We start from the raw sequence: 22,286 nt of genomic DNA on the forward strand, positions 1-22,286 counted from the left end.
CTTATTCTTGAAAGGTCTCGAATGTTCCACGAGGGTATATAAACTGCTGATTTTTGGGTCTCCGGGCCACTTCAGTAACATCTATCATAGTGTAAATTATGTAGCAGGGGGCGGGAAGCGCCTCTTTCGTCGGGCAGCAGTTCTTCAATAAGGTAATGGCCTTTTAATAACTTATTTTCTTGCTAGCTCAGCAGTTTAACTCTCGGGGCAGGTTCGATACCCTTTACCATGTAACTTTCCTCTAAAATGTAAAAGACTCTTGGTATAAATTCTGTCTCTTTAAACTACATATTGGGATAGAGAGTGCCTAACCCTCTCGAGCTCCCATTCATTTTGTTTTGAGGTGACTACGTTTTCATAACAGTTTCCCTTCTACTCGTAATGTCATAAAGTTTTCTATCGTGTCACCTCCGTAGAATGGGATTAGCCCTTGCATAAGCGGCCTAGGGCCAAATTAGGTTTTAATAAAGTGTATTAGGAGTGCAGTTTCGCCTCCTCTCAAGTTGGTATTTTGGAGGCCATGTAATTAACCTGCTTCTTTACTGAATAGGCCTCAGTAGGTTGGGTATTTTTACCCCTGTTTTCATGTGTTTGGAGGTCAGCTTGAATGTGGAGTTTGGTGTGGCCTTAGATGGGCTTGAACTTTCAGAGTGAGTTGCTCTTTCTTAAAATTTGTTTCTGTGTGCCTCGAGGAGGCTTTTACTATGTAATTGGGAGCAAGTGCTCTTGAGCATGATTGGGGTCTTCTGCCCCTTGGTTGAATCTTGTACACGGGTAAAGTTGGGCTTATAGCTCAAGAATTGTGTATTTGGCTCTCGGAGCCCAAATCCTGTAACTACTGTAATTGTACGTTCTCGATTTGTTGCTAGGCTACTAAGTACCTGTTATATTTGTTATTTCTTGATCTTGAAAAGAAAATATAACCTTGTTAAATTTTAAATTAACTTTAATTTCGTAGATTGAGACCTATTCATCCCAGCCCCTTCTTTCACCTCTAACTACCACGGATAACTCCGTAACAATATTAATTCACTGTATACCTTATTTTTCTCTGATAAAAATTGGGCTGCTTTTTTAGTAGCTTTTCATGTTGTTTGGTAAAGTAATTTTGATTATGTTATCATTATTTTAGCATAACACCAATATTATCACTGTACTGTATATGCTGATTTGTATTAATATTATCGTTATTTTCTTTTGTCCTCAGAGTCAAAAGTGATGAAGTTGAATTGACTGTAGTGCCCGGTTCAGCTGGTACTGACCCTTTAACTGATAAGGACGCCTCTATAGAGGTAGCAGCAAAAAAAATTAAGATAGAAAATGTAAGCCAGTCCGATGAAGAAGATGATACTTCAAAAGCCTTTTTTCAGGCAGACGGATATGGAAATGAAGATGATGAATTTGATGATGATGATGATGATGGTGGTTATAATGAACATGTCTATTCATCCTCTGAAAAGCAGATAAAGAATAACCCAAGAATGTCCTTAAAACAAGATGATTATGATTACATTCCACCTGGTAGCTACAAGGCAAGAAGATCAGGTGCAGAAACAGAGAAACGAAAGGTTAAACCTAAATTGTTTCGTGCAGAATGGCTAAATATCGACATCTTTCGAGACTGGTTAGATCGAGATCCTACTAATCCATACAAAGCTCGTTGTATAGCTTGCGATAGTGTCATCAATGCTGGCAAAAGTGAATTGGAGAAGCATGCTGCAGGCATGAAACATGCTCAAGCCCTGGAGCGAATGCAGCAGATGATGGTGACACAGCTAGAAGAATCAAATGGTAAGTATCTTGACTAGCTGCATGCTTAATTGTAATAGTCTGTACGATACCTGGAACCTATGGATCCTTGCCCAACCAATCTACGAATATATGTAGCTGTTCCAACCATAAAGCAACCAAAATGTAAACATATTTGTAGTCAGGCATGATAATATTTTGGGATTTTGTCGTCAATAAAACAAAGAGAAATTATGAAGTATGGTTCTGCCTTTATACAGTGGAACTTCGTGTGCTCGAGACCACTGTGGCGGCTGTGAAGGCCCTACAGGAACCCTGAAAAATAGCTGCAAACAGGGCGCTTGAGAAATGACTACTGGTCAGTGGTTCTTAAGCAGATGAGATTAATGTCCACTGCCTTGTGGTTAGGGTCACATCCAAAGGCTAGGCTCCCTGAAAGAAAAGCTCCAGTAAGTCCAGAGGCTGTAAGGAGGAAGCCCCTTCATCAGACTAGTTCATTGTAGGGCTAATAATCCACATGAGTGATTCATTCAGAGCCAGTACAGAAGAGAAGCCGGACAGACTTCAAAATGATGACCCAGCCAGAATAGGACAGCGAAGTACTGAGGAAAAGATCCAAATAAAATAAGGTAACTGGAGAGAGAAGCTCTAGGACAGACTGTACAATAGATCCAAACGAACGTAAGGGGATGGAGGGAATTGGATGAGGCAGTGGAACAATTAGAAGAGGCCATTATAGCTGCATACCTTGACAACTGTCCCCTCAGAGAAAAGAAAACCGCCAAAATGTTGGATGCTGGAATAACAATCTAGCCAAAAAGAAGAAAGTGGTTAGAGCGTAGTACAAAATATCATCAAGAGATGGTATGTAGGACGTATATTATAGGAAACTCGCTGAGTATAACCTAGAGATACAGAGAGCAAAAAGAAACTCTTGGAGACTGTTCTCTGAGAAACTGGGAACACTAGAAAAACCCGATGGAACATACACCCCGACGGGAAAGGAGATGCTGGAGATGTTGCTAGCTTGTCATTTTCCTGAGGCTGAGGAAGTATAAGGGGAAGAAAAGGCTGAAATAGAGGCCAGAGCTCGAAGAGCGGATTGGAACTGTGCCAACCGATTAATTAAGCCTAACCATGTGAGGTGGACAATCAACAAGTTTCAGCCCATAAAGACTCAGGGACCAGATGAGATACTCCCGATACTCCTGTAGGAAGGACAGGAGATAATCATCAAGGCCTTGACAGACCTTTTTAGAGCAAGCCTAGCTCTGGGGTACATGCCGAAATCATTCATACCGAAGCCTGGAACTATGCCCAAGCCAAAGCCTATAGACCATTATGCTTAAATTCCTTCATGCTAAAAGCACTGGAGAAAATACTGGACAAATACATCCAGAAAACAATCAACTGAACTCAACTTTACATGAAAATCAGTTTGCATACAGACCTGGCAGATACACTGAGACAGCACTCCATCAATTGATTTGTAAACTAGAGGAATGCCGAGAATACAAAGAAATTGCTGTGGTGCCATTTCTACGCATAGAAGGGGCCTTCAGTAATACAACCTATAACTCAATGATAAAAGCTGTTGAAAATAGTAGGGTGAGTAAGACTGTCGTAAAATGGATTAGATCCATGTTAGACGGGAGAAAAATAAAGGCAACTCTGAAGAGACGCTAACAGTTAGAGCCACTCAAGGTTGTGCACAGGGAGGAGTGCTTTCTCCTCTTCTGTGGAACCCTGTGGTGAACAAAATATAGCCATGCCCAACGAACAGGGATTTTACACATAAGGATATGCAGATGATCTAGTTATTGTGGTAAGAGATAAGGTGACGAGTGTCATTCAGGACCTCATACAAAGATCATTTAACCTTGTGGAGAACTGGAATTGGGAAGAAAAACTCACAGTCAACCCGAGCAAGATAACACTGGTCCCTTTCACAAGAAGGAAGAAATAAGAGGGGACGAGAACATTGAAGCTCTTTGGGCAAGAAATTTATATGGAAGAACAGGTGTTGCACTTAGGTGTAATATTAGACAAAAAGTTAACATGGAATCCGCACATAGAAAGAAACATAACCCAGGCTAAGAACTTATTGTATACATGCAAGAGGGCAGTCGGGACAACGTGGGGCCTAAAGCTGGCCATGGTAATGTGGATATACGCAATGATCATTATACCACTGATGACCTATGCAGCAATCATCTGGTGGAAGAAACCAAGTCAAGTAAAAGTCAGTAGCAAACTAAAAACTAAATAGCTTTCAGAGAATGGCATGTATAGCCATAACTGGGGCAATGAAAACTACACTGACAGAAGCCTTGAACACTCTACTAGATATTCCTCCATTAAGTAACTTTATAGAGGGACAGCCTAGAATGAGCTCATATTGATTGGAGCAAAATGGAAGCTGGAAGACTCAAAGGCCCAATGTTGTTCACTGTAAAATGAACAGAGTAATAACAGGGGAAGTTTTATACATGCCAGCTGATTATATGATTCCAAAGTATATCTTTGAGAAACCATTTGTGACCCAGACAACTAAAAAGGAAGACTGGGACATTAACAGATGGAAACCTGATAGGGAAGATATAGTGTGGTGGACAGATGGCTCAAGGACTGAGAAGGGAACAGGAGGAGGTATCAACAGGGAAGGTCTGAGAGATCAATCCAAATGAGCCTGGGCAGACACACTACAGTTTTTCAAGCTGAAGTGATAGCCATCACTACATGCCTTGAGGAAAACCTGAAAATGAACTACAGAAGTAAGAACATTTTCATATTTACAGATAGCCAAGCAGTTATCAAGGCACTTGAAGCTGTCCAGGTTACATCCAAAATTGTTTGGTATTGTCATGCACTTCTCCTGAAGCTGTCAGTGTACAATGTTGTGAAAATAATATAGAAGGCATAGAAGGAAATGAAAAAGCAGATAAAGTGGTAATAAAAGGGTCAGAAACACCTTTTGTGCGCCCAGAACCAGTATGTGGGATCTCTTATAGACAATTCTGCCTCTACATAGGTAAAAGGGTACAGAAGAAACAAATGGAAAAGTGGAAAAAATGCTCCAGGATGCAGGCTTGCAAGAGAACTAATACACAGTCCAAACAAGAAGCTTTTTTTTTTTTTTTAATGCCTTTTGTTTGGGGCGTCGACCCTTGTGGATCTTTTGCCCCTACTAGCACCCTGTTGTATGAACCTGCGTGTTATTGGAATGGCGGAAGTGTGAAGTATTGTCTGTGAGGAAAGGAACATTAAGGATGGCACAAACACCCATTCCCCAGACCAGGAATATTAATCATTACAATTAAAAAACCCTGACCTGGCTGGGAATCGAACCCGGGACCGCCGGGTGACAGGCGGATGCGTTGCCCCCTACACCGTGGGGCCGGACAACAAGAAGCATTCTAAGGAAGGAACTGCTGAAACTCAGCAGAGAAAATAAAAGATGGGTAGTAGGACTGCTGACTGTACACTGCCATCTTAAAAAGCACCTACATAGAATTGGATTAATAAGAGACAATGTATGTACGAAATGCAACGATGCAGAAGAATCAGCTGAACTCATACTCTTCGAATGTGAGACGCTGAGAAGAATTAGAATCTCCACACTGGGTTTTCCTGGTGAGGAGAGAGGAAACATCCGAGAAGACCCAATAAGGAGGACCTGCAACTTTTTTAAGGGTGCAGGTACAGTATAACTAGGTGGGGATGAAGGAAAACACATCGTAGCAAAAGATCTTCAAGGTCGACGCTAAACGGAAAGAGACCACATGAATAAAAGAAGAAGAAGAGAACTGGCATGGGACAGAACTGAGTACCGAACATGGTTGGGAAGCATATCACCGAGAAGCAGAAGGGAGTGGTGAAGAAGAACAAAAAGAAAGACTGACAAGGACAAAAGAATAGAATAGAGATTAAAATGAAAAGTGAGTAAAAGAAGGGAAAAAGAAAAAGTGTGTAAGAGTCGAAGGGGAAGGACATGCTACAACGAACTTGAAGAAGCAAGAGTAAAAAGAAGAAAAGAATATAGAGAATGGCAGACACAAATGATAAATGTATGGCACATATCCTAGTGATGAGGAAAGTACTAATTTGGGAAAGAAAAACAAAAGTAAATAATGACGGTGATGGGAACTACCACCACTTCCTTCCCATTCCTAGGCCTTTCCTATCCTATCGTCGCCATAATACCTATCTGTGTCAATGCGACGTAAAGCAAATAGAAAAAAAATAGGTTTCACAAAAGATTCCAGAGAAGGAAAAGATATATCACAGCCAAACGTGAGGCTAAGAAAGCTGTCACTGAAGCTAGGCGCAGTCACTATAATGACCTGTATACAATGCTGGACTCAAAGAAAGGAGAGAAAACTATCTTCCAGCTAACCAAAGCTAGAACAAAGTCAGCATAGGATATTGAGCACTATGTGTGCATAAAAGGCAAAGATAGTCTGCAATTACAGGACAAATGTTGGAAACAATACTTTGAAAAGATTTTCAACATTGAGTTCCCACATTTTCCAGAAAGTAATGCAACAGCAGGTCCTATCCTGCATATCACATCAGAGAAAGTCACCAGCGCCATCAGGAGTATGAAGAACCAAAAATTGCCAGGACCAGATGATCTCCCGACAAACTTCTGGAAGTTGCATGAATTAAAAGAACCTGCTATCAACTGGCTGACCAACTTTTTCAATGCCATAGTTGACTCTGGCTCTGTTCCCAGTGATTGTACTACAAGCTTCACTGTGCCTATCTATAAGCAAAAAGGTGATCCAGCAGAATGGGCAAATTACCGTCTAGTTCACCTCTTGTTACACACAGTGAAGATTTTTGCGAGAATCATCAATTGACGACTACATGACATCGTCAACATTAGTACCAATCAGTGTGGCTTCGTCAAGGGTGCTGGAACAGCTGATGCCATCTTTACTGCCAGAATGATCATTGAAAAGCACCTTGAGAAACACCAGCCACTGCATATTGCCTTTCTGGATGTTGGAAAGGCTTTTGACCATGCTGTGCATCATGTCATCTGGTATGCACTTCTTGACTTTGATATACCAGAAATGCTTATCAATTGGATCAAGACGCTATATATGAACACCATAAGTCGTGTAGCTTGTGCTGTCAGCATCTCGGAGAGCTTCGCAGTGAAAGTTGTGTACACTAAGGCTTTGCAATGTCGCCATTGCTCCTTGTCCTCGTCACAGACACAGTCACACGGGACCTGCAGAAGAGTCCCCCTTGGACTCTTATATGCAGATGATGTCACAGATGTCACACTTGCCGATACCACCAGAAGTGGATTGCAGCATCAAGTTGAAGATTGGAACAGCTGTCTCTCTCAATACAGTTTTAGACTAAACAAAAAAGAAGACCAAATACTTCGATACCATCCCAAGAAACGTGTCAATTCAAGTTGATGGAGAGAACTTAACAAAGACTGTAAGCATCAGGTATCTAGAATCCACCTACAGACTGATGATGGGATAGGTGATGAAGTGCGAAGTAGAATAAAGGCAGCACAGATGAGATGGAAGGAAGTCACAGGCTTACTCTGCAAGAGAAGGATCCCACTACATCTGAAGTCCAAAATATACCGCATAATAGTACATCCTGTTACTTTATACGGTGTTAAATGTCAACCTGCTGACAAAGCTACAGAGCACTAACACACCATGGAAATGCATATGCTCCGTTGGTCGATGGGCATCACACTCCTGCATCGTGTAAAAAATGGCACTGTCCACCAGCAAATGGGCAATCTCCCATCACTGAGAAGACACAGGAAAAAACTTCTCCAATGGTATGGTCACATCCTGCGTGCTGCACCTAGAACAGTTGCCAATTTCACTGACACCTTTGAAATTTATGGGCAGTGACCACATGGACATCCAAAGCAGTGCTGGCATGACTAAATAATGTTGTGTATTTTGGAAGAAAAAAAATTGTACTTAGAAACTGTGCCTTGTGCTTGTGCTGATATGAAGACTCTGAACTTAAGACCACACAATGCCCAAGACTATGCAAAATGGCGAGCCAAGCCAAGATTAGAACAGAGGACCTTGCACCAGTGGGAAAAGGTCAAGAAACAGAAAAATAGCTTCCCTCATCTGTTGTCAAGCCACATGACATTCACATAGTGTGGCCATCTTGTAGTAAGTGTTTAAAACAGTCAGAACAATAGATCGACGCACCATCTGTGAGATGCAGTTCATGATTCCTTTCTGGAATGCACAAAACCTTAAACCAGCTGTCATTCATTGCCAAGTTTGTGAGGTGTATGATGAAAATGGAATGATGGATGGAATGGTGATGCAATGGGTTTGAATGTTCAGTGAAGATTGCCAACATGCATTTTGTCTCGTGGAGTGGCCAATCATCTCTCGTCCTAGATGATTTGCTGTGTACTGTTGAAGCAAAAATTCATGAGGACAGACAGTACACAATTTTGTCACTCTCTGCTTTGGGTGGCTTTCATCATGGTTATGATGAAGCCATGGGTTGCCCTGTCATGATAAGTGGTGGTGACTGTGTGGAGGGGCAGTTTACATGTGTAGAATCCAAATAAAACAAAATATTTTCTAAATAATGTTGTGTATTTTGGAAAAAAAAAAAAAAAAAAAATTGTACTTAGAAACTGTGCCTTGTGCTTAAATGAACATGGTCCAGTTTTTATGGTATCATGAACCACATACCGTACTTGATAGATGATGCCAAACTTTTTGATATGTATACTGTAGGATGTGTTATGTATGTGTATTGGTTTTAAATTTGTTGAGATGAACATACTGTAGTTTCTATTCTTAGGATGTTTTTATTTGACTTGTAATGGCAACCTATTTTCTTTACAGAAGACACCCAACATACAGATGGCTCTCAAGAACCTAATAGCACCCAAAATGTGATGTTTGGGTAAGTTAGATTAATAATACACTGCTGGGGGAAAAAAAAAATAGTACACCTGGAAAGACGACACCGATTTTGATCCGATGATGGCAGATGCCACATGGGGGATAGTAGATGTACTGATAATGGTCTCAACGTCATCCGCCAACAGATAGCATAGTGACACAGCTACCAGAGCGCCATCTGCGAGTATCCTTTAATAGGGAATCTTTACAGCCATAAGGCTCAGTGTGACGTAAACATGTGAAGCAAACAGGCGCCATGCAACGGAGACACACTCATGCTTCCTACAGCCAACCGAGCGAGTTTGACAGGGGTCAAACTGTGGCCCTCCGAGTGGCGGGATGGTCCTTTCGGAGAATTGCCACACAAGTTGGACGTGCTGTGTCAGTTGTGCAATGATGCTGGTTGCAATGGTCACGTGAAAATCTTGCACCCGTAGAGGAAGTTCTGGACGTCCATGCAGCATAGACATACACCAAGATTGTTGTATTGTAAGCTCAGCAGTAGCAGATCATACAGTTACCACTGCACAAATGAGAGGATTTGTGAGCCCAGAAGTGTCGACACGAACTGTTGCCAAGCAGTTACTAGCTTTGGGACTACGGGCACGCACACTTCTAGCCCGTCTTCCACTCATGCCACAGCATCGAAGTGCACGGCTCGTCTGGTACCATCAGAGGATCACATGGATGATGGAATCGCGGGCCGTGTGAAAGCAGATTTTGCCTGCACGCAAGTGATGGTTGTTTGCACGTACAACGTAGACCTTGCGAGTGCTGTCTCGTGGAGTGCATTCGTCCAAGACACACTGACCTCACCGCAGGCCTTATGGTCTGGGGTGTGATAAGCTACAACTCTCGTTACCTTTGATGTTTGTGGAGGGAACGCTGACCAGTGCTCGGTATGTGTAGAATGTTGTAAGACCCGTTCTTTTACCGTTCTTGCAACAGGAAGGTGATGTGTTCTTCCAACAGGATAATGCTTGCCCACACACTGCACGTGAAACTCAACATGCCCTGCAAGGCATGCAGCAACTTTGCTGCCAGCACGATCTCAGGACTTGCCTCCCATCAAGCACGTGTCAGATACAATGTGACGACTACTGACACGTGCGACTCGTTAACCCACAACTCATACAAAACTACGTGAACAGGCAAACAGGTGTGGAATAATGTATCCCAAGATAGTATTCACCATCTGTATGATCGAATGGATGGCAGAATCAGCACCTGCATTGCCGCCCGTGGAGGATACACCACGTACTAATATGGGTGTTTCGACATGGATCGACACCTCGTACCTCAGCACCACTTGAGTAAATGTAATCATTTCATGTACTCTATATTCACTGTTTCAACAACAAATCTTGAGTGAATTGGAAAACTCTAAGAGGGTGTACTATTTTTTTTTTTTTTTCGGCAGTGTATATTTATCAGAGTAGTTTTGTTTCAGCAGTTATTGCCAATTAAGAAATATGGAGTATTGTTGATAACTGTATTATGACCACCCATGGGCAGTGTTATGAGATTTCCCTGGTTTACAGAGGTGTAAGAAGGTGCCAGGGTAAATGGGTGGACAGAGAAAAGATCAGAGTATAACTTAAATTCTGAAATTTTATTTCTATCCTTTTTTTTCCTGTGTTGATAGATAATCCGAATGAACAACAACAAATAACAGTTAAATGGAATAATGATGAGCTCATCAGCTCTGATAACAACAATGACTTAAAGTCAGAAATCAGGTACAATGGAGAAGATCGTAGACACAATAATTTACAAGGAATGAGCTTTGTAGCTCTAAAGTTACACTATTTCAAAGAGCACATTGCTCCACTCACTTCCATTCCAAAATTTTCCTTTCAGAAGCACGATTTTTCTGCAAAATTTTACTCTAGATAAACTTCAAAACAGTGTTTTACTGTCATTTCTGCTCGACAGTCTGTTACACATTCACATATGAATAAGTCCAATTTAACAGAGGCAGTGAGTGCCCATACTAAATGGCCTAGAAGTACAAAAGAAAAGGATTAAGAAGATCGGCCATAAACAAAATGCTAGGAGTCGAAACACTTGCATTCCTTTTGAAATACACTTAAAATCCTATATGGGGTTATGGTTAAGCATATACTACAGAGGGGTTACTAGCTGTGAATTATTAAGTTCCAAAATGGTTTGAAGAATTGAGAGTTTTAGAAAATCATAGTCAACCCCCGTACCAAGTTGAATGGGAATTAACACGTTCAGTACCTGCTTCTGAGCGGGACACATGAATGCCTGGACCAGCCATTTTCATGCCCAGCCCTCTTGACGTGCATCACTTAATACAATTTACAATTACTTCTAAACTATAAATGTTAGAAAAATAATACTTTGTGCTTACCTCTAGTAAATATTTAGGGTGTGAATCTGGTATCACAGGTTTCAAAATACGTTTAATTTTATACAGCCTATCTGTATTTCCAGCACAATGATTACTGTCACCGAAGTGAAGAAATGAAAGAATACGAAGGAAGCGTATTCGGAACATTGTATTAGAAAATATCGGAGTATGAAAAACAGGGTCCTCAGTCCAGTACGTTTTTATATCAGGATTTTGGACTAATCGGTTTCCACAATTGCATGATCAAATTCTTTGTGAAAGCCCGGGGGCACCGCACTTGACTCGCGTATATATTGGTCTGATCACACACATACTGATAAAATTCGTCATTCATGAAAATACTCACGTAACTCAAAATATCCTGCTTAATTTCTATTTGAACGTTTATACCTGAATTCTCTGTAAATGGTGGAACGGGTGGACAATAACTAGGATGATATGTATCAGGCACTTCACTTTTCTCTGCAGGCCTATCGGAATTTCCTCGTCACTCTCACTTTCACTATCTGAGTCTATTTCAGGAATAAGTTCATCACCAGAATAATCATTGTGAACAATATCTAATAATTAATCTTCTGTAAGAAACTTTGTTTTATAAGCCATTATACTACACTCGGTAAGAACGACACGCACTGCATTGGAATCTCAAGTACCATCTTGATGCGCGAGGAAGTGCTGAGATATTCCCGCTAAAACAGCTAAGGTAAACATGAGCCTACTCAACGTGAGAGTTATCTCAAAAAGGTCAACCAACTTCCTGCTACAACCAGTAACGCTGACTACGGTGTCAGAATGCATAGATGACGAATATAAACAGCATTGCTTCGCGCGGAACATTAAATGTCTTACGCCGTCCACGGCCCGCAGCATAGGAGCAAGCTTAAACGTCTTACGCCGTCCACGGTCCACAATGAGTTAATAGATGGTGAACACCCTTTGTTTCCTTAATTTACATATTTTCCAGCAGGGATTAGAACAGAGTCCTCCAACTTGCCAAAAAATTACATTAAAACAAGGGCTTCAGAACTTTACATTAAAAAAAGAAGTTTGAAACCTTCCCCTCAAGTTGTCTGCCTGGAGCTATCACATATTAAAAGATGTCTGCCATTACCTTGAACCGTTGGGCCTTCTGACGCGGGCAAGTCTGCCACTGCCTCCACTTCCACTCTACACACGCTTAGACCGGAGTAATGAAGATGACAATACGGCCCTAAAGCACCCAGCTTTTATATGCTCGGAGGGGAATTTTCCAGAACTCTCTTGACATAGGCAGAATGCCTGTACACACCCCCAATTTTAATTGGGTACGAAAATATGTACAAACATTTCTGATTGGTTAATAACTTAAAGGAAGAAGGAAACCGAAGTAGTTCATTGTTTCTCTTTGATATTTCTTGTGTTGATAGCTTCACTACCAAGCTAACGAATAGGACTAATCACTAATTTTTTTAAATTTTTGGACAATGTTCATTTTTCCTCGGTGCCCTTCATCAGATGGCCTTGTCGATCATACATTATACTTGACTTTAATTTATATCTGCATTGATATTAACAGAAGTGTGGACATTCATTTTATTTCATTATCATATACATTAAGATTTTTACTCTCATTCACCAACTTTTATTATACCAATATACCATACTAGACTATAACGCCTATAATGCGTTATATCACTCCATCATATTTCATCTATTATTTATTTAGTCCTAAATGTAAAATTGTAACCATTTGTACTTTGCATCGCATGTATATTGTACACAGTAATATGGTATGTATCCTGCCCATCTTTTAACTTCAAACTGAAGATGACGCTACTATGCATCTGTGGGCAAGTCATGCTCATGCTTAGCCATATTTGATTAACGTGTAGGAAGACAAACAGCGGACTGGTGTTCAGTGCGCATGCCGATGAATTTCATTGGTTGGAACAAGCAAAGAGTTGCATGGAAGATACTTCTATCTCCATTTTCAAACCAATATTGAAACTTTAAACAATGTCTAGTTATACATCAGCTGAACATTGTTTATCCATCCGAAGATAAGATGTCAATAATGAAGAGAGAGAGAAATGCAAGAGGAAGTACACAAAATGAAAATAAACATTTTAGAACTATTAAAGAACAAAATATGTTCAATGCCCGCAGAAAACTCAATCAACTTTGTGACTTTGTGCAGTGAACGTTTATTAGATCACCGGCAACTAACTGAAATGTTCCAGTACGAAACACTCGCAGGGCACACAACAACTGTAATTTGGGAGATACAGCTGAATTTCTGTCTGAATTTTGTTGTAAATTATCTACAAGTAGATTTAGAAGGAAAGTAAAGGATTCCTTCGTAAGGCCAAAACGTTCCTTAAACTTACTCTCCGTGTACATATCATACGGATCTCGCCTTTCACGCACTGTACGCACTATTATACTCCCGCCGTTTTCTTCGTCGAGATCGTCAATATAATCCAAGTAATCCATAACCACGTTTGAAACGTCTTCCTCTCGTATACGATACGGTGTTCAATTAGTCAACAAGTCTGATCCTAGTTTACTCCACGCACGACGTGAGAGTAAATTCTAACCTATATTCGTGCGTTATTTACTTCTTTAGTAATATACTACAAGATGGTGCTCATCAACATTTTACTCTTGTAGTAATTTAGTCCAGGAGTATCTCAAAGGACTAAAATACTTCGGAAGTAATTTACTCTCGTATGGAAGTCTCCGAATGCTAACTTCAGGAGTACTTTACTACGGAAGTAGAACTTACTCTTGGTTGGTGCACACCACCCTAATACTGTATGTAGTACGATGGATGCTGTGATGGACACTCATGTCTACAGTTCAAGTGATGAGGAGACTCAAATAGCGAGCATGGGGTGTTCTATAAAGAAGAAACGTAAATTCGGTAGTGTGAAAAGTGTTATGAAGAGGTTACGTAATACTACGTATGAATCTGGCGAAGACTGTGACTGCAAACAATTACAATGTTTTAAGTGGGTCACTGCAAGTGAACGGAATAAGCTAATACATGATTTTAATTAGATGATAGAAATGCCCAGAACTCGTACTTGGCAGGATTAATTACCGTAATTCCTGTTAACCGAAGGTGACCCGGGCAGCCAGCACAAGAGGCCCGTCTGCGTGATTTTTCTTATGTGTGTGAAGTTTGTGTCGTGTGTGAAGGGACAATATAAATGGTCCATTATTGGACATTATAAATTTTCCAGCTAACTCATTCCTGGTTGCCAGCGTTTCGCCCCCGTGTGCTAGGCTGGGCTCATCAGTTGGTACCTAGCACACCTACCAAGACGCTGGCTAGTGCATACCGTGGAGGCCACTGCGTAGGCTAATTGTAGCCACCGGCAGTGCCAATGCACTTACCAAAAATTGATGCCTGCTTGGCCATCAGATGATATAGATGTTGATTCCCATAGGGAATATGAAATATATGTTCCGAATGAGTAAATTTATAATACCAATATAAATGGTCCGTTATTGGACATTATAAATTTTCCAGCTAACTCATTCCTGGTTGCCAGCGTTTTGCCCCCGTGTGCTAGGCTGGGCTCATCAGTTGGTACCTAGCACCCCTACCAAGACGCTGGCTAGTGCATACCGTGGAGGCCACTGCGTAGGCTAATTGTAGCCACCGGCAGTGCCAGTGCACTATGAGAGTTAGCTGGAAAATTTATAATGTCCAATAACGGACCATTTATATTGGTATTATAAATTTACTCATTCGGATCATATATTTCATATTCCCTATGGGAATCAACATCTATATCATCTGATGGCCAAGCAGGCATCAATTTTTGGTAAGTGCATTGGCACTGCCGGTGGCTACAATTAGCCTACGCAGTGGCCTCCACGGTATGCACTAGCCAGCGTCTTGGTAGGTGTGCTAGGTACCAACTGATGAGCCCAGTCTAGCACACGGGGGCGAAACGCTGGCAACCAGGAATGAGTTAGCTGGAAAATTTATAATGGCCAATAATGGACCATTTATTTTGGTATTGTAAATTTACTCATTTGGAACATATATTTCATATTCCCTATGGGAATCAACATCTATATCATGTGAAGGGACACTCGCTGAAATTAATGTTTGTTTTAAAGCAATCTTAACCTTTTCTGGTGTAACTGCCCACCGTTTACACAATTAAATCGTCCCTGGCTACAACAGGACACTCGCCAATTGACAAAAGGGGTAAACATAAGAAAAGAGGCAAAAGTAAACTTCCTGCGGAAACATATGAAGCAATGAATACATTTTTCAGTTCTCTTAAGGGACGCAAAGCTCATTATAGTTTAAAAGATACAGGAAAAGTTTACCTACCTGAAGTACTGAATGTGAAAAAGCTGCTTTTAATGTTTCTGCAACGCTATCCGCATGTTCAAATTTCTTATGAGACATTCAGATTAACATTTGTTACAAAATTTAACATCTCTTTTGGGTATCCCCAAACTGACACGTGTAGCGCATGCAATGAACAGAAAGCATCAGCTAGTAACTTAGAAAAGGCTAAAGAAACATCATCTAATCTGGGTAAAATAAAGAAGATGGAAGAAGATTTGAAGAAACTGTATAACGAAATGAAACTGCACAAAGTTAGTGCTGACTGGTTCTACAAAAGGAAGAGAAACGCAAGAAGAGAAGCTAGAAAAGATGCTACATACGAGGCGATAGCTATAGATTTGGGTAGAAATCTCCCGTTACCAAACATATCGACCAGTGAAGCCTATTATCGTAGTAAACTTTCATTTCATGTGTTCAATATACATGTTTTAGCAACTGGTATGTCGGTGTTTTACACTTACGATCAGACAGTGGGAAAAAAGGGAGCAGACGACGTAGTTTCAATGCTACATCATTTCATAACAACCTACCTAGATCATTCTCTCCGTGAACTCCACATTTTCTGTGATTCATGCAGTGGACAAAACAAAAACCTCACCATGATTAGATTTCTCCACTGTGTGGCAATAACATTGAATCGCTTTGCCCAAGTAGTTGTCACATTCCCAATAAGAGGACATTCGTACATGGAGTGTGACAAAAACATGGGCCTAATCCAAAAATATCTCCAGCAGAAATTACAGATGACTGGCGGGAAGTAATTAGAAGTGCTTGAGTGAAACCTTCTCCTTTTGAGGTAGTCGATTGTAAAACTAATATGTTCAAGTCCTAGGGTAACTTACTAACACCGGTGTATAAGAAAACATTTCATGCTGCAACCTGGTCCATCTTGGAACTTCGAATTACACCCAGATATCCACAGACAGTTGAACACCATGAAACATACAATGGTCTCTTCAATTCCACCGTTATTACAGCAACAAGGCGTAAGAACGTGTTACACGGCCAACATGAAGTTGCTCAAGCATATTCAGGAGCAATTCCTTTACCTGAAGAGAAGTACAAGGACCTTCAAATACTGAAGAAATTTTGTTGAGATGACGCACAGGAGTTCTTTAGTCGTCTACCTGTCGTAAAAGAATCAACTAAGAACCAACCGAACTACGAAGATAGTGATGTTTGATAAAGTACTGTGGTAAGGGGCTTAAATTAAATCGATCATTACATAACAGGACAGAGAAATATTACAATTTGTATTACATTTTATATATGTACGGCCACATTTAGTTAGAAAAATGTTCAAATTATTGTTTATTCTGTTTACCAATTATTTTAATTTTTGAAATCGAAATCCAAACTTTTACAAATTGAACCATTTTTTGCAAGACATTGATAGAGACATTTCAATGTGAGCTATTATGAGCATATTTAAAGTAATCTAAACATTAAATTCATAATTGACTATAATGCTTTTATTTCAATTTGTGTTATGTTGTGTTCAGTTTATTATTTTTTCCAAAACATTGTAACATATTCTCAAAACTATTTTTTAATTGAAGTATTGTTAACCCGCCAATGCACGGGTTGGGTCTGTGAGACCCATGCGCTGGTATTTCCAACATTATCTGATAGATGGTGATAGCTGCATGCTTCCGGCTTCTGCTACCTCCCTTTTATCACCGGTGTAGTATTCCTGCAGACGAACATGGGAGTGATTGCTTTAGTACGTGAGCAGTGGTAAGTTAAAGTGCTCTGTGGGCCTGTGAGACCCAACCCGTGCAGTCGTGTAAGTTTTTTTTTTATCATAAGCATTTTAGTCCTTCCATGTTAACCGTGTACATAAAGAAGATTATAGGGTGATTATATCTTAGCGTTTTGTCCAAATCCGTGGTTTAGCTAGCCTGGCTGTCTTTAACCTTAGTTCCTTGGGTTTTAAGTACAGAGGTGAGACTGAAAATGGGTTGACCTGGGCTAATCAGTTCGTTTCTTCGTAGGTCTAAGAAAAAGGAGTGTTATGATGTCAGCAATCCACGTGATATGGAACGAGTTGCCGCATTATTGGAGGAACCATTATCAGATGATGAAATTTACTGTGGTTTTCCTCTCGTCGATGCACAGCGATGATAAAACTGAGGAAAGTATAGAAAGAAAGAGGAAGCCTGTAATAGTCACATTCTATAATTCAGCTAAGGGTGGTGTAGGCTATGTAGACGAAAGGACGGCTCGAAACACCAGACTTTGGACAATGGTGGTCTTCTATGTGTTGCTGAATATTACAGGCTTTAACGCATATTTAATATTCAGAGCCAACAACTCTAACTCTCCAGACGCAAGGAACATAGTAATTTTTTTGAAGAAACTCTTGTTCTTCTAACTGAAGAACAAATAAGAGAAAGAGCTGTCTGAATATATCTCCCTAAGAGCATTCGTGATGCTGCAAGGAGGATATCTGGATTGACGGTAGAAGCAGGATGTGAAAATACAGAAAATAAAAGAGGACGTCGTGCATACTGTAGAGACAGAAAGACTCGTGCTGTTTGTGCAGAAAGTTAATGTATCTTGAACTCTCCGTATTTGTGTGCAGTGAATGTAAAGCTGAAATGTGAATGTTCCAGTATACATTCTGGATCGTGAAGATTAGGTTATGACGATTTCCTAAATTTTGACTTGATAAGTTCTGAATTTTGTGATCAAATAAAATATTGTGTGTAAATTTGCAGTGGTTAGAGAATTGCTTTGTAAAATGTTAAGTAAGTGTTAATCATCCACGGTTTTGTGACAGCAATGTATTTATAATGTTATCGGAATAGGAGAGAATGAATACTGAAAATAAAAATATATTAGCATACTATAAAAAATAAATATGATGATGGGTCTGTGAGACCCAACCCGTTTACTCATGTAACTTTTTGTGACCCGTGCACTGGCGGGTTAATGCTATATTGGATGAATAATTAGTGTAATATCATTCATGTGCCCATTCTTTCAGGAGACTCCAGAGGAAAAACGCACATAGTCCATGCACTAATGAACTAAAAAATTTATTACTAGAGAAGAGATCAATGGTTGCAGCGACAAGGCGAAGCCTTTAGATAATGATGATGATGAGTACTTGTTAACTTAGAAACATCATATTGATGGATGAGATGCACATATATATGACAATAATTTAGACACCTACATACAAAAAATTGTCTTCTTAGTATTTTGTGTAGAAGTGTTCAACCTTTAAAATGTCTCTCCTGTAAAATTTGCTTTTTATGACAATGTTCATTTTTCTTGTGTACCCTTCATTTGTTTTTAGCCGGTACACCTTAAGTTAAAAGTTGGTGAATAAAAGTAAAAATCTTGGTGTATTTAATGATGAAATAAAATTAATGTTCACACTTCTGTTAGTATCAATGGAGATATAAGTCAAGTTCCAGTATAATGTGTGGTTGACAGGGCCATCCGATATTTGAGTTTTCTCAGCTCAGTATAGATAGTGAAGCCTAGAAAGAAAGGAAAACTAAGTTAGTAAAGCAGATTGCTTGAAAATGGGATAAAGCAAATTTGTGGCCGCATACGACGAAGTTGTCGCTGATTGTGTTGGTTTTCTAATAGAAAACCATCAGAAGAGACTCTACACACCCACACACACACACGTAAGTGCACCACTTATTACAGTATGGTAGACCCAGCACTAAAAATACCGTTATCTAAAGAAAATCTAAAGAAAGAATTGAACACCATATGTTCAATTCCTAAATATAACGGATATAATTCCTCATTCATATAACGTATCATCAACAAATGGAAACATAGACCAAAATCAATGTTATCTAAAGAAAGACCGAACCCTGCCCTATATTCCACCTTCACCTTCAACGAAAATATACACAGTGTAACCAACATCTTTAAGAAACATAATATCAAAATTTCATATAGAACCAATAATAGAAATATGGAAATAGTGCACAATTCCAGGTCAATAAACAAATCCAACATTTTTACAAAATCAGCCGTCTTATCATTTCAAATGCAATTATTGTTTTTCCTCATACATCGGACAGACCGGGAGAAGTTTTAAAGTTAGATACCTTGAACATGTCAATGCCATCAAGTATAATAGGTTTTCGGCAATAGGCCAACACATCCATGACTCAAACCACAATTTTAGTACCATAGAACAAGACCTAGAAATTCTTAAGAACATAAACAAAGGCCGTTTGTTCGATGCTACAGAAAACTGTTTTATTCATTTAGACCAATTTTTCAATCCCAATCTAAACCTCAACGAAATATCAGAAAAACCTAACATTCTTTTCAACTTCTTAATCAAAGTCTTTAAGGGGCATTAAATCCACGAATAAGAAATCGATCTTTTATGCTCTGCACAACACTCTCCTACGCTGCACACCACCACCACTCCATCCCACTGACCCGCCTTCCCCCCTCCCTTCCCTCTCCCACCCCTTCCATCTCCCCCTTTACCACACACGCAACTCACTCACATCCATTCATGCTCAGAACACACCTCTTCTCACAACATACAAGTACACTGAACAAGATAAGTCCCATACTTCGTCGTATGCAGCCACGAATTTGCTTTATCCCAATTTCAAGCAACCTGCTTTACAAAGTTTTTCTTTCTTTTTAGGCTTTACTATCTATATTGAGCTGAGACAACTTTAATTTAAATTCAGCCTTATTCAACCACTCAACTTAAGGTGTACCGGCTAAAAACAAATATCAGATGGCCTTGTCAACCACAAATTATACTGGACTTTTACTTACACTGACTTAGCAAATGTCATGGGATAGTCACCTAATAGCGTGTGGGGCCTCCTCTGGCCCTGCAAACTGCAGTGAGATGCCGTTGAAGTGAGTCGACAAGTCCCTTTTAGTCCTCTGGATGCAGCTGACACCAAATCGTTTGCAGAGCGGCCGCCAATGCTGGTCTGTTCGTGGGTGCAAGGTCCATGGCACGGAGCCTGCGTTCCAGGACATCCCAGATATGCTAGATAGGGTTCATATCGGGGCTCCTGGGTGGCCATGGCAGTCGTTGGACCTCCGCTGCATGTTCCTGGAACCATTTCCGGGCGACGTGGGAGCGATGTGGCGGCGCGTTATCATCTTGAAACACTGCAGAACCGTCTGGGCGCTGTAAGGCCAAAAATGGGTGGAGATGTTCTCCGAGCTGTTCAACATACTGCGAACCATTCAAAGTCTCTTCCAGAACAACTAGGGGGCCCATTCCATACGACCATAACAGAGACATCAGTGCCCTAGACCACACCTTCGAGGCAGGCGGGATCCATCGCTTCATGTGGTCTGCGCTATACACGGTGCCTCCCATCGGCATGGTGCAGTTGAAATCGTGATTCATCCAACCATATGACGTTACGCCATTGTTCCAGTGTCCATCCCTGGCGACTGGCGACAAATGCGCGTCATTGTGTCCGATTACATAAAATCAGCTTCATGGTCCGTATCGACTAGGTGGAAAATAAATAAATACTTCATTGTGAATTGTGTCCGATGACGTTGGGTTAACAGTGGCATCTGCGTGCGGCGCCGGCTCCCATACCCCATAGAACCCATATTCCTATGGATTGTCCACTGGGAGACCTGTGTTGAATTGAGCCATGATTTGTTGCACAGTTGCCCGTCTATCACTATTGACAATCTGTCTCAGATGTCGTTGGTCACGGTTATCGAGGGTGGCTGGACGGCCGGTCGTTCGTCTGTTGTGGACGGTGACACCCGCATTCAACCATTCATGATACACCCTGGACACAGTTGATCGTGTGAATTACAAGTCATTAATCTCACTTTTGGTGCGTATTGACGATAGTGATTAAATACAATTTACAAAATATACATTTAATGTTAACCTAGTCAATACTTACAAATACCACATTCTGTGGTTAAATAATTATAAAAAAATAGAAAGGTTGTGAACATGTTTTGCCCTTCTTAGTGGGCATCATCAGCACAATGGATAACCTTAAAACAAATAATTACAATTAAGAACGTTTACAATTATTAGTCATATAAAATTGGAATGAGATGTTGTGATGTTAAAAGTTATTTTTGATATCATGATTAGAAAGTTTGACACGAATGTTACAACTATTGTAGTACAATTTTACAATATTGTCTAAAAAATATATATATCGGCATTCGTCTGGAATTGAAATGGATCCTCTTCTTTTAATTTTTGGTGAAAGTCAATGTTATTGTCGTGTTCACCGCCAAGTAGATTTGAAGAATAAGATATGTATAAAACATATGTTCCTATTGTAGAAATTAGGTCAGGAATGAACAATTGGTGTTATTTCTTGAGTTAAATTGGTTAAAACATTTTCAGGTGAAAATACGTTGAAATGGAATATGGAATATATATATATAAGTTGCCAATTCAACAACTCCACTTATCCCCCCGAATACTAACCCTACAATTCCCTCTCCAAATAATCCCCCTCCCTCCTTACCAATACCAATACATATTACTCCTCCCAATTCTTCCCTCCCTCAACCCGCTCCCCTCCCTCCGCCACACCCATACAATACGCGTAGCAGGAACGCCAGTCAGACTAACGCTAATAACAGAACAAGATAGACACTCCACGGCATTCGAGTAAGTAACCATTTTAATAATAATAATGTTATTTGTTTTATGTCCCACTAACTACTCTTTTACGGTTTTCGGAGATGCCGAGGTGCCGGAATTTAGTCCTGCAGTAGTTCTTTTACGTACCAGTAAATCTACCAACACGAGGCCGACGTATTTGAGCACCCTCAAATACCACCGGACTGAGCCAGGATCGAACCTGCCAAGTTGGGGTCAGAAGGCCAGCGCCTTAACCGTCTGAGCCACTCAGCCCGGCAGTAACCA

General features: G+C 40.4%; 1 protein-coding gene and 1 long non-coding RNA gene across 6 annotated transcripts in view; one reads left to right on the plus strand and one right to left on the minus strand.

The window, feature by feature from the left end:
• The window catches only part of LOC136877259 (uncharacterized), a 137,948-nt gene that overhangs the window by 95,008 nt on the left and 20,654 nt on the right, over window positions 1-22,286 (plus strand). For all 5 annotated transcript variants that reach the window (XM_067151134.2, XM_067151135.2, XM_067151136.2 and 2 more), the window contains 2 exons: window positions 1,208-1,791; window positions 8,616-8,676. In XM_067151134.2, coding sequence (XP_067007235.2) covers window positions 1,208-1,791; window positions 8,616-8,676 — 645 coding nt within the window. The remainder of the gene's footprint in view (window positions 1-1,207; window positions 1,792-8,615; window positions 8,677-22,286) is intronic.
• Window positions 1-22,286, minus strand: part of LOC136877261 (uncharacterized) — a 73,018-nt gene that overhangs the window by 27,685 nt on the left and 23,047 nt on the right. The gene's annotated exons all lie outside the window — the stretch shown is intronic.

The sequence above is a fragment of the Anabrus simplex genome, chromosome 7 (assembly GCF_040414725.1).
Source record: "Anabrus simplex isolate iqAnaSimp1 chromosome 7, ASM4041472v1, whole genome shotgun sequence".
NCBI lineage: Eukaryota > Metazoa > Arthropoda > Insecta > Orthoptera > Tettigoniidae > Anabrus > Anabrus simplex.